This window comes from Rhododendron vialii, chromosome 10a (assembly GCF_030253575.1).
Source record: "Rhododendron vialii isolate Sample 1 chromosome 10a, ASM3025357v1".
NCBI lineage: Eukaryota > Viridiplantae > Streptophyta > Magnoliopsida > Ericales > Ericaceae > Rhododendron > Rhododendron vialii.
This window is the reverse complement of record NC_080566.1, coordinates 37,598,243-37,612,174: the sequence shown is the minus strand read 5'-3', so window position 1 is coordinate 37,612,174 and position 13,932 is coordinate 37,598,243. Positions and strand designations below refer to the sequence as shown.

At 36.8% G+C, this 13,932-nt stretch overlaps 2 protein-coding genes across 2 annotated transcripts in view; both read left to right on the top strand.

The window, feature by feature from the left end:
• The window catches only part of LOC131303987 (butanoate--CoA ligase AAE1-like), a 37,165-nt gene that overhangs the window by 4,927 nt on the left and 18,306 nt on the right, over positions 1-13,932 (top strand). The window lies entirely within an intron of this gene.
• LOC131303204 (butanoate--CoA ligase AAE1-like) lies at positions 2,789-5,604 on the top strand. Its single transcript, XM_058329976.1, has 3 exons — positions 2,789-3,009; positions 4,336-4,962; positions 5,068-5,604. The coding sequence occupies exons 1-3, from the start codon at positions 2,812-2,814 to the stop codon at positions 5,188-5,190; spliced, it is 948 nt and encodes a 315-aa protein (XP_058185959.1). The 5' UTR covers positions 2,789-2,811; the 3' UTR covers positions 5,191-5,604.

Sequence of the window (13,932 nt, the reverse complement as noted above, 5' to 3'; positions counted from 1 at the left end):
TCCCTTTTTTTTTATAATATCGGATTAATTAAAAATAAAGATTTTTCTAGAGAGAGAGCGCAATGGTAGCCGAGAAGATGGTGTTTTTGGTTGCAAGGACTCGATCAGATTGTGAGAAGTGGTAACTTCATTCAAATAATTTAGGGACCCATTTTTTTTTATCAGCAAGTATTAGCTGATAAGAAAAAAATAGCATGAATTGACTGTCATGTATTATACCAGTACTCCTCTAAACCCAACTGACTGTCATGTCATGTGATGTAGAATTCCTTGAGATATAAGAAATACTGGAAGACCGTTCCGGTGTGAATCGACCTACCTTCGATAGGACCGGAGAGAGAATTAATCAATGTGTGCATAAGCTACTCCGAACGTCATACATGGCGTGTTTGCAATAGCTATAGGTACATATTTTATATTTTAGGTTTAGATTTTGCTGCAAATTTTAGATTCTGAATTTTAATAGAAATTGATAAACTTGTTTGATGCAGCTGCGAGATCATAAGAACTTCATTCCTTTTTTGAGAATTTATGTTGCAGAATCTTAAAATCCAATTTCGAAATTTTGAGAATTTCATTCATTTTTCAGGTTTTTAGGATCTGTGATTAGAAGCTGGAATCTAAAAATCTGTCATAGTAATTTGGGCATCACGCATTTGCCGTCCATATTTGCTTAATACAAACAACGACCTTCTTCCACGACCTAAATAAAAAAAATGAACAAAAACTTAGACCAAATTGACTAAGAAGAAAAATCAGAAAATCTACACACACATACAATCTGTGCACAGATTGTACACAGATTTCATTGTGGGACCCACCACGGGTCCCATATAAATCATCCTAGCCGTTCATTAAATGTAAAACATTTTTTCAAGGATCCCTGTTAAAAACAATCTCAATCTGATACTTATAGGTACTCGATCCAATCATATAACTTTTCATTATCCGAAAATCTGAATGAAAAGTTAGATGGTTGGATGAAGCACCTATAGGTATTGGATTGAGCTTATTTTTTACAAGAACCCTTGAAAAAATGTTTTACATTTAATGAACGACTCGGATGATTTGTGTGAGACCCGTGGTGAGCCCTACAACGAAATCTGTGCACAATTTGCTGTGTGTGTAGCAGGACTGAAGAAAAATTGGTGACAACTAGACGCAATAAGCCCAGTGGCGTCCTTATCTTCACGAAGAAAATGTTTCTTTTATTTTGTCAGTCATCTCTACAAACAAAAATTAAGTCGTTCAGACATCGAACATTCATTTTAACGGACCGTGTATTTCCGGAGAGCAAACGGACAACCAGAGTTCTGTTCATTGCATTTTAATTTATATACAAAATATGATCAAACAAGTCTTTGCTAATGTCGTCCGATCAATCTGCTTCTTTCTTGAATAACTTTAATTTCGAGGTCTAGATATGAACGACTCATGAAATAAATAAAATCATAGCGGGTCTCCTTTTGCATCACCTCACAAGAGAATCTGTTTCTCACTTTTCCGTTGGGTAGGAGTAATAGGAAAATCAATGGCGCATACGGTATGAGCGCGGGCGTGTCAGGACTTGTCGGTGTCCAACGTATGGAAGGCGTGAGCGCCTCGATCTGACTTCGTATATAATGCAATTGTGTGCGACCCAAAGGGCGAGGCCACAAAGAGGTTCATGATTTGCCACAACGATAGTGGACTTAGAATTTTCCAATCGTGTGAGAAAAAATAGAGAACATGAACGAAAAATAAGAACTTTATTATATCGGAATAATAAAGTTGACGGGTACAACGAAAAGATAAAAAAATCCAATTTACTTGATGAAGTAAAAGGATTGAGACAACTGGAAAAGCTAGTAAAGATAAAACAAACTTTGGTGAAAGTTTGAGTGATTGGATAAGCGCTAGGCTTTATGTGGTGTAGGAATCCTTTTTTTTTTGTTTTTGAGTTCTTGTATTTATAGGCAGAGATGATGCTCACGGTTTTGCATGTGTATTTTCCCGCCTTGCTCTTGTGATGACAAGTGTCCCCGCACTAGCTCCTCATTCGTGTAATGGTTGATCAAGGACGGTTATCAACAGTTGCTGGAAGTTGCAAATCGCCTCACTTCCTTATTTTGTTCTTATTGGGCCATTTCATCGCATGGCTTTTCTGAAACTAAGTGCCAGCAAAACCAAAACCCTTTTTTCGTGGGATTATTCTAGAAACTACTAACCATTCACACTGACAACGGGCCTTCACAAATTATTTCTTAGTGATAGAGCCCAAGAACTTTGAGCCCGTGACCAAATTAAATCGAAATTAACGGGCCCAATCAAAATTGTTCTGGCCCATTAATTTCAGCCCAATATATCTCTATTTCATGGCACAATTTAATTAATTAACAATTAAATGACCCTCCAGCACTTGTCTAGGACTGGGAGCTAAAGACCTAACCCCCCCGCCCCCCAACTTTTGGTTGCTAAATGTGCCCAAATTTTCCCACCAAACTAATTTGGTCCTTAAATTTTTCTCTCAAATCCTCTAATTTCTTGTAATGTCACACCTAGAATCAATTCTTTAGGGGTGTGTTTCACTAACTAAAATAATTAAGTATTTATTTATCAAATAATTAAGTACTTATTTTTTGAAATAAATGCAATGTATTATGAGATAATGACTTATCTCATAAAACGAAAAAATAAGTACCTTAGGGGAACGGGACCCAATATACAGTTTATGGATCCGAGTCAATGATCACAATGTTATAAAATAAATCCAACCATCCTGCATTCTTGATTCAGAGTCATCGTTTCACCTGCGAGGAAAATCGACCAAAAATGGAGGGTCTCGTGAAATGCTCTGCCAATCATGTGCCCATCCCTCCTATAAGCTTCTTAAAGCGAGCAGCTTTTGTTCATGGCGATAAGGTTTCCATTGTTTATGGAGATACAAGGTATTCGTGGAGGGAGACCCATGGGAGATGTATCAGGCTCGCGTCAACTCTGTCTCAGATGGGTCTTAACCGCAGAGACGTTGTAAGTTTACAAAAATACCCTTTTCGTTAAAGTAAAATAGTCTTTCGCACGCCGAGATGGTATACGAAAAAAACAAAAAATCGTCATTCATTGACCTACCAATGGAATGGCGACCATCGAAGTGATGATCATTCCATTGTACTTTATCATTTGTTGAATGAATCACAAGCTAGAATTATCCTAACTCGCCAGGAAGGGGAGGGTTCGATTCATGTACCGCTTTCATGCAGAGCTAATTTAATGGAGAGTGGCCCGTTCCACTTCCGATTTTAAAAATTGTGTTATTTTTCACTTATCCATGGATACTGACAACTTGATTTTTCGTACAACTAATGAAAACTCGATTTTTCACACAATTAATGAAAAATTAGTGATTTAAAAGATAAATGGTTTGGATACTAACAACTTGATTTTTATCAGTATCCATGGATACCGACAACTTGAGTTTTCACACAACTAATGAAAAATTAGCCATTTAAAAGATAAATGAATCGGATCATAATAAAAATATAACAATAATTTTCATTTAAAGACCATATGACAATTAAATCAAGTTTTTATTCATTTTTAGCAAACAAACAAATACCAGTATTGTGCGGACATTATACTTAATCTTTCCCTTTATATTTTTATGAAATATAAGTGGACGGTCGTCTAGGCCAGCTAATGCGCACCTCAATTAATCCCCTCACCAGTCAGGTTAAAGGCAGGTCATTCATTTCGATCGGGAATTCACGAAGAGATTAGTTTGTGTACTAATACAAACAAATAAACACTCGAATTCACGAGCACACCTTGCGCACAAGGAAAATAGAGAGCACTCTCAGAATAATATTAATTAAAAGTTGAATAGGTTACAGCCCTTTTTATAAGACCTTAACCCTAGAAATCCTACTGAAAAAGAAATCTTAAATCATGCCAAAACAAGCGACATTAAAGAAAAAATATTTCCTAATTAATTAAAATAAAATCCTAATTCTTGTAGACCAAGAATCCTAATAAAGGTCGAAATCAAAATCAAACTAAATATGGAAAGTTAATAATTCTAACCTAAACGAAAATATTCCTAGTCAAAATCTTATTCTAAAACAATAAAAATAAAAAATAAAAACTCTCCATTTTGTCCTACATCATCGGGACTAGGAGTATCACAAAAAATTACTTTCGTGCAACTTAACTCCAAGAATCGAACCCTTGTCAAACCAACCAACCAACCAAGCTAACGCTTCGGGCTGATCCAGTTGTGTTGTTTAATTTTGCATGTATGTAATTTCAAAAGCATGTGACAACGTAGTCGAAATTCCCTTTTTTTGGTTACGTGAAAAGGTTGCAGCTTTGGCCCTAAATATTCCTGCGCTTTACGAGTTGTACTTCGGAGTTCCAATGGCAGGGGCAGTCCTTTCTGCCCTTAACACAAGGCATGATGCACCCATGTTAGCATTGTTATTACAACAATTGGAGGCCAAAATAATTTGTGTGGACTACCAACATGTCCAAATTGTCCTCAAAGCTTTCGAGGCTATCTCTGCCGCCAAAGCCAAATCACCGTTTCTTGTGGTCATTGGAGACAACGATCCATGGGCATTTTTTACCACACAAGAAGTTCCACCAGATAGTTTGGATTACGATAGGCTTGACATGGGAAAACCTGATTTGGAGATCACAAGCCCAATAGACGAATGTGATCCAATCACAGTGAATTACACTTTTGGTTCAAATTCAACTGGAACACCTAAAGGTGTGGTGTACAACCACAGAGCTACCTATCTCAACTCGATTGCTCAAATTTTCCGGTTGGAAATTAGCGCAAAGCCGGTGTATTTTTGGACAGTGGACATGTTCCATTGCAGCGGGTGGTGCTTCACTTGGGTAGTGACAGTTTTGGGTAGAACTAATATCTGCCTTAGAAATGTCACAGCTAAAGCCATCTTTGATTCAATATCTATCCACAAGGTGATGTTGGATAATTTTATACTCTAAATTTTAATGGTCCATTTCATTTAGTAGTCCTTTAATTTATTTTTTAGTATTTTCTTAATACTAATATATTGTTAACAGGTGACACTTTTATGTGGTGCACCCAAGATCTTGAACATCATTGAAGAAAGATCCCTTCGCAGGTCACCGGCCACTTCCCACAAAGGTGGATTTAGTGATTGCCGGAGCATTGCCACCACTTGAAATTTTGAACGATGTTCATAAATTGGGATTCAATGTTTCTCATGCATATGGAATGACAGAAGCCCTTGGCCCTATGACCGTAAGATCTTTGGAGTTTGATCAATATGATCTCGCCAGCATAATACATCGTGACGGGGTTCACAATTTGGTAATGGAAGGGGTTGATGTGAAAGACCCAACGACGATGACAAGCGTGCCGGCTGATGGGAAAACCGTAGGCGAGGTGATGTTGAGGAGCAATGCCATGATGTTGGGGTACCTTAAAGACGTACAAGGAACTCAAGCTGCATTCAAAAATGGGTGGTACCGTACAAGAGACCTTGGGGTCCGGGACCCTGATGGTGACATTCGAATCAAAGATCGGGCAGTTGACGCGATTTTCAATTGTGTGTGTAAAGGCCTAGACGATGCTATAAGCACACTTGAAATTGAGGCTGTGTTTTTGGTACCGGTTAGGTTAGCTAGGGGAGAGGCCCTGTGCTTTTGTCAAGTTGAAAGAGGGGTGTACGACAAGTAGTCAAGATATTATTGAATTTTTTGGGGTTAAATTACCAAATTACTACTATAAGATGCCTGGGAGTGTTGTTTTTGGGGATTTGCCAGTAAATTCAAATGGAAAAGTACAGAAATTTGTTCTCAAAGAGCAAGCCAAAGAGTTGGGTAAAAAAAAAAGCGTTGGGTAGTCTGTTTCACTCAAATTGGCATCCAGACAATCTTGGTTGAAAAATGTTAGTCTTATCCGTTGATTGGATGATGTACGGGGTCGACCCATACTCTACTCGGCATAATGTGAATTAAGTGTATGCGTATATTTATGGAGTGTGATCGGCGGGTCCGACTCCAGCGTCTTGGTACTAGACGGCTTTTGTTTTGTTTCGTTTTGTTTGTTGTATTTTGTTTTTGTTTGTTGTGTTTTTTGTATTTTTGGATCGGTAGTGTCCGTTTTTATTGTACTCTGTTTTCTTTTTTACATTATATGGATCTTGTTCGTTGAAACAAATATTTATGTAGGAAAAAACTATGGTGCTTCCGAATTGTTAATGTTATGCATTTTAGTGGTTATGTTATACCATTTTAGGGGGACACCATAATAATGGCGCAACACTTTTTTAAGGAGACACTATAATAATACAAATATTATGTCATATTTAAAAAATATTATGTCTTCAAGTGGTTATGTTATGCCGTTTTTGAAAAGTGTTAATTATGACCTTAATAATAATAATAATAATTAATGTTATGCCATTTTTAAAAATGTTATGTCTTCGACTGGTTAGGTTATAGTGGGGGAGACACCATAGCATCATTCATGTATGTATCCTGATCAATTAATACGAGTTATAAAAAAAATTAGTTTAAGTTTCTTTTTATCTGCAGAAAATCATTTTAAGTTAATCTGTATATTCGTTGCTTAGATCTGAATGTGATTAGAGCACTTTTAGTTACTCAACTTTCAACGATGAAGGTTAATTTTTTCGACATAATAATGGATAAGGGTTTACTGGGAGGAGAAGATGTACATGCAAGAAGGAGAGTATAGAAGAAGCGATTTTCAACACGATTAATTATGACCTTAATAATAATAATAATAATTAATGTTATGCCATTTTTAAAAATGTTATGTCTTCGACTGGTTAGGTTATAGTGGGGGAGACACCATAGCATCATTCATGTATGTATCCTGATCAATTAATACGAGTTATAAAAAAAATTAGTTTAAGTTTCTTTTTATCTGCAGAAAATCATTTTAAGTTAATCTGTATATTCGTTGCTTAGATCTGAATGTGATTAGAGCACTTTTAGTTACTCAACTTTCAACGATGAAGGTTAATTTTTTCGACATAATAATGGATAAGGGTTTACTGGGAGGAGAAGATGTACATGCAAGAAGGAGAGTATAGAAGAAGCGATTTTCAACACGATTAAGTGTTTACCATTAATTGCTGGGATAGTTTCAAAAAAATGTGAGAATCTTCTAGACACAATGGAAGGTCTAAGGTTATATATTAAGTGTCACCGATCTAACATAATAAACTTTGGTCTTCGCTCGTCGCTCGTCAGTCGTCACGGGCGTGTCTTCATTAATGTAACAGCGACAGCACAGTTGTACTCTTTTTATTATTATTAATGCATTTCTTGCTCTTCCTCAAAAAAAAAAAACAGAGAAAATTGGTGCATTGTCCTCCCAAATGCACTTATCTAATGCTCTTGAACATTTGAGTGTTGACACTACGTAGTGTGATCCGGTTGAGTCCAACTATGCAAATGCATTCTCAAGTTGGGCTGGGGCCTGTGAGTATAGACTGTGATATTGGGTTTGATTATCTCCCCATTATATATCTTTATGCTCACTTGAACTATAAAGGCTATTCTCTGAATCAGATTTGGAATCAGCCTCACTTAACAAATTGGGTTATCTTCATCATTTTCTCATGATAATCTGGCCCTTATTCATTTAATAACAAACAAATTCCAAGAAGCGCATCATCCCCAGACCCAACAAGCCCATCATCTATACCTATATTAACGTGTCCTATTACAATACCGGGATTTTGTGATAGGTCCACTATAAAGATTTCATAAATCCATAAGTTTACCTATTAGTTTTTGTAATATCCCTAGTTTTTAATTATGACTTAAGTTAATTACGTATTGTGCTTTAGGCTTATTGTATGAGTTATTGGCCTAACTTGCTAGTTAAATATATTTGGAATACAAGTTAGCACATGTCACACTTGCATCTAATAACTTTTCTGTTAGCCTAATAAAACAAAAATCGGAGAACGTCTGCACTATTCTTTCCTTTGTCTATCTTTCACTGTTGAGAGAGAGAGAGAGAGAGAGAGAGAGAGAGGGCTCCGTTCCGGAACGTGAAATAAGTACTTATTTTTTAAGAAGGCAATTTCAAACTCAAAAATGATGGACTTATTAAAATCTAAAAATATGTAATGTGGATCTTGTTTGAAAGATCTCATTGAGATCTTTAATATGGTGCAAAAAAAATTGAAAATTTATTTTTCATTTACATTATGTTTGAGTTTAAAAATGTGAAATAAGTACTTATGTCTTAAGAAGGTATTCTGGAACGAGCTCTCGAGTGAACCGAGTAGCAAAAAGAAGGAAAGAAGAAAGGGAAAAATTAGGGGAAACCTAGGGTTTGACCTTGCTTGGTTTGGAATTGAAGATTTAACTTGGTAAATCATGTTCGTTACACTTGAATTTATATTTCTTGACTTGAATATCATGCTTTACTTGATGAATTCATGCTCTAGATGTTTGATTTAAGTTGAATTTGAGTTTTAGGGTTGAATTCTTAAGGAACTCAAGAATTTAACTTGAGATCCCTTGGATTGAGTGTTTAAAACCTGTTTTGGTGCATGAATTTGATGTTCTTGAATTTGATGTTCTTCTATATCTATGAGTTTGAGCATGATTAGTGAGGTTTTGATGTAAGTTAGAAGTAGTTTGGAGGGGTTTAAGAGTTGAAAATCGTAGGAAGAACAAGAGGTAATTTTCTAGAAATCTGCAGATTTGAGAAATTTTGTATCTATACTGATTTTGTGGATTTTTTTGAGGCAGTTCCTAAGCTCCAAAAATTATGAGATTTTTATTGAGAGTTCCTCTATGAGTCCTTTGTCTATGGTAAAAATTTCAGGATCAGAATCAAAGTATTGGATTCTGTAAAAATTCGTGACCTTGCAGCGCGCAGTTTCAGACTGTGCTGACTGCACAGACACGTGTTAGGAAAACGGCCATAATTTTGAGCTCGGGCGATGAAATTGTGATCCGATTTCTGATTTTGAAACTAGATTCATAGACCTTAAAAAGTATGTGGAGTTTGTATCTTAGTTATTTCTGTGCAAATTCAGATTTTAAGTTGAAGTTGATAAAATTGAAGATTCTGAAATTATTTCTTGAGATTGGTCGTTTAACTTCATATGTTTACCTTAGGACCTTATGTTCATAAAGATAGGCTTGTTTGGCATCTTCTAATCATGTTTTTATTGCTTAATTGTTTTAGAAAGTTCGGGTGGTTCGTAGAGCCGAGGTGAGTGATTTAATACCTAAACACATGGTTTTGAACTTGTTTCCTTATCGAGCTTATTTGAGCATGTTTTATAAATGGTGTACTCCATGGACACCAATGGAAGGTGGACCTATTTGTGAAATATTTGCGAATCTATTTAATGGCATTCCCAACGTCTGGTCTTGCTAGGGGACGGCTTAATGGCTAGTAAGGGTGTTTAAGGTTGGTGTGTGTTTTGGGATAATGCATAGACGTTTGGCTTATCCACTACCGGGGACGCCCGGTAGCTTTAGAATTTTGAATAACAGAATGTGCATTATATTTGGCTTATGGATTTGAGTTCTTTGTTTTGAAATTAATACTATCAAATTATTTTGCATTGTCCATGAAAGGCATGTGAGTTAAGTATTAATCATTCACACGAGTTTTGGCTTATGTATTTTCTTTTCCACCTTTCAGGAAGCAGCGCGTAGGGTGGCGTGGTATTTACTTTTGGAATGTGTTGTATTTTTTTTTGGATACTTGCAAAAAGGAAGTTATGCTTGTAGACACTTAGCTTTGTACATGGTTTATTAGCTTTTGAGTTTATAAGTAAGCACAGCTCTGAGAGGTTTATCTTTTGGTTTGTAAAACATAAGTAAGACTTTGGTTCTTTATCAATAAAAGTCGTCTTTTGCTTCTGCTGTCATGTTTAGTCCCTTTTGATTATCGCTTGCTTAGATGATATTTGATTTGTAATTTGGCCTTAGTGAGAAATCACTGGCATTTGTCATGATTAAGACCTCAAGGGGCGGACTAGGGTCGTGACAGTTTTGTTAGCCCACAAGTCCCCTAACGTAAACCCTAGAGTACTTTATAAAAGTGCCTCATAAATTCTATTAAAGTGTCTAACCCACTAAAATCCTATGATAGGAAAATGCACCCAAAAATCCTATGAAAGTGCCTAAATCTTAAGATACCCTACCCTATAATAAGAAAGTGCACCCTAAAATTCTATGAAAGTGCCTAAACCTAAGGGTATCTTACCCTACCCTATCCTAGGGAGTGAATTGGGCTTATTATGAACTTCATAAATTGGACTTGACGTGCACCTCACAAAACTAATAGATGGACCCGTAGACTTATAAAATTTACATAATATACCTAAGACCAATTTTTTATATACAATGGGTAGAGGATCGAAGAAGCACCATTTTAAACATTTCAGTGCTGATCATGGAGATTTGGAAGATCCCTTTGATTGTATATACACACGGGAGAGGAAGAGTGTTTGGCTAATCACCCGCTTAGATGGTTTGATTCGAGATTTCACTAAGTCGCTTGATTGCAGATCCATTATGTCAGGGTTTGAAGCAGTGTCTATCAATCATAGTATATATAGAGAAGATAATTGGTGCGCAACAAGTAATGCTCCGGTTTCGCTAGGAGATTATTACGTTTATTTTTATTTTTCAAGTTGTATATATTGCGGATGTATTTCGTGCGGACCTTGGAGGGGTACCCTAGAACCGTTAACTTTTAAGTTATGAAATGAATCGTCTTCTAAAAATTTAAAAAAAAAAAAAAAAACATAGCGTTTGGGTGAGAGAAACAGAGAGAACCAAAGTGAGAGTGAGGACCGGTTTATTTGAATTTGTATTTGCTTAATTACTACGAACGGAGTTTTTCCTAATATGTTGTGTGTGTTTGACTCCTGGCACGGAGCACAACAAGATACTTTCGGTTAAGCGAGTTCGGCTCCTCTCCAATCTTAGGGGAATTGGAGGATCCTCAAGTCCTATTAATAAGGCGACACACGACAACTATAAAATCTAGCGGCCTAGATTATTAATGGCCACATAATCCTTGTCATCCAGCGAAACATTGAAGAATTTCACTTCCCTTTCATTATTCCAGACAACATCACCGCCCCTTCCCTCCATTTTTGTCCAACCCTTCACTAGCCATCACCATTGTTTTCCGCCTCTTTTGTCCCCTTTTCTCTCCTCCCGACAAATCCCTCGCTAATGCCCATTACCCCTTCCCCGCGATAGCCCAACCCTAACTCTCAAATCTTTAATCATCACGGTCAACAAAAACTATTTAGCAACCATGTTTTTCGAAGGCAAAATTGTGAACTACTCATCTTGTCCCAAAATGTTTGTCCGATCCGTAAAAGAGGATCTTAAAAATAATACACTTTTTTCAAGAAAAATTCCAATTTTTTTCAATAATTTACTATGTACAATGAAATCATTTGATTTGTTTAAAAATTTTGAATTTTTTTTCTAAAAAAATGTACTAATTTTTAAGTTGTTTTACGGTTCGGACAAACATTTTGAAATAGATGGAGTACTGATGAAGCAGTAGTTGAAATAGTTGATGCATAAAAAAAATTGTCAATGGCGGTGAATGGGGGAGGGAGGGAGGGGTGAGAGAGAGAGAGTGTGTGGGGGGTAAATAATTTTGTGTGCTAATCCTCATATCCTTTACATAGATTGTCTTCAATGTTATATTATTAGCTGTTAGATTAGAATTGAAGTATCCTCCAATTCTTCATAGATTGGAGAGGAGCCAAACTCCCGTAAAGCACCAGAACCATGTCCTTTTTTTTATTTATGCGAAGCTAAACTTCATATAAAAGCAATACAGCATCTACAGATTCCATCCAAATACAGAGATAATGAAAACTCGCTAATACAAAAAACTACAAATAAACAATAAGCACTTTGTCAAACTAACATCTAAGCCCTAAACGAGCACATAGCTCCCAACACTTTACTACCGAGACAGACCAACCCAAAGCCGACGTAAGTGAGTTTAGATAATCTGATATTGGGCCGCCTCCGGATGGCGGAAGTCCATACCAGAGGCATCAATCAACAAGCGCCGATGGAATTCGACAAGGAAGCAGGCAAAAAGGCAGCGAACCCACTCCCTTGGACCACTGTCCCAAAAACACTCTGGTCGGCTCCGGCCGAGAAAACGAAGCACCGTCCAACTCAGATGCAATCAGTCCTCAAACCAAAGAAGTGGAGAAAAACTCCGAGAGAAGCTCCCGCTGCCACGGCAAGCTCCCGGCGCAAAGACTGAAAAGAAATTCCGTTTTGGCTAAAATTTCAGTCACGCGACCACGGCGACCGGGAATGAATCCCGTCCCGCCTCTTGTGAACAACGCAAACACAACCCTGTCATGCCTTCATACTTTTCCAGATTATCTTACAGTTAAGATTCGAATTTTTCATGTAAGATAATAGCCCTTAGGGGGGTTGTGTTTCTAAATTACGTTTTGGAAACAATTTTTTTGGGGTCATTTGTTAAATCTAATCTACTCTATTATAGGAAATTTAGGGAAGAGGATGAATGCTTACAGGAATCGAACTCTACCCATGTGCATAAGAATATAAAGAAGGCACCAACTTCACTCCACTACTCTTGTGTTTTGGAAACATTTCAAAGTTGGGATGTTTGTCACGTTAATGTTGGGTCCACCCCAGTGGGCCAAGGTTTTGTTATTGGGCTGGTTAGGCCCATGTTAGCTCTCATTTTGTATTTCTCTCTTGTACTATCCTCATTCGAGGTGTGTGTGTGACTGAGAAAGAGAGAGCAGTACAGACCGAGAGAGTGAGAGGAGAGTTCCATTGTATTGAGAGGAGAGAGTGAGTGATTGTGAACCAAATCTCATCGGTGTAATTTCTCGATATAGTGAAAACCCCCTCCCCGTGGATGTAGGCTGGTTGTTTGGCCGAACCACGTATATCGGTTGTGTTGCTCTTTCTTTTTCGTGCTTGTCTGTGATTGTGCTTGTGTTTGGTGTGATTTGGGTTGGGCAAATCCCAACAGTTAATTGGTTGATTCTTCACACTACTTTTACTTCAGAAGCTTCCGTGTATTTTTGTTTCCTTGCGACATTTCTTGTCATATACAGTAAAATAAATTTCGCCTTCATTTATTTCACATCGCTCCGCTTTTTTTGAGAATTTATTTTTCACGCAACATTGCCGACAACTAAACAGAGTAATGGGGGGTTACGTCTCTCTAAATTACGTTTTAAAAACGTTTCACAGTTGGGCGTTTGTCACGTTTGTTGACATTCTTCACAGTTCATACTACTTTATTTCGGAAGCTTCCGTTGCCTGATCTCTTTACTAGTAATGACTGATGAGTGTCTATACACTGGAATCATTTAAATCTACAAAAGATATTATTGTTAACTTTATTTACAAATAGTATCCCTGATAAATGATAATCGACTTTATTTCTAATTTTTATTGACTAATGGTTTTCCTACACCTACTGCACTTCGTTCTCTAATCTTTATTATCAACACTTTTGTGCGTAAGCAAAAATCATAATCTCATACTCCCTCTGTCCCATTTGCTTGTCCGTCAATCTTTTTATTCTTGCCTATTTTAAAATCATTTTGAAAAGTTACTAAATCAACCGATAGAGATTTTTATTTTCCATATATTTTCTCTCCACTTATTACTATCATCTCTATTTATCTACCTCCAATCTCATAGGACTGCCGTGGTCATGAAATGAGTGCAAAAGGCGGATCGGTCAATAGCCCAAAAAATCTCCCTCGAAGTCTTTACCAAGTAATCTACGTGTTCTTTCAAAAAGTACTAGTTTAGAAAATAGGTAAATAAATCCAGACATATCGAGTTATTTTTTTAAAGGATAAAAAAAAGATTAAAAAAAAGATCGATCCGTGAAGTTCTTGGTTTTTATCA

Coding starts and splice junctions, on each gene's coding strand:
- LOC131303204 (XM_058329976.1), top strand. CDS start 2,812: ATGGAGGGTCTCGTGAAATGCTCTGCCAATCATGTGCCCATCCCTCCT. Junction 3,010..4,335: donor GTCTTAACCGCAGAGACGTT/GTAAGTTTACAA, acceptor TTACGTGAAAAG/GTTGCAGCTTTGGCCCTAAA. Junction 4,963..5,067: donor ATTCAATATCTATCCACAAG/GTGATGTTGGAT, acceptor TATTGTTAACAG/GTGACACTTTTATGTGGTGC.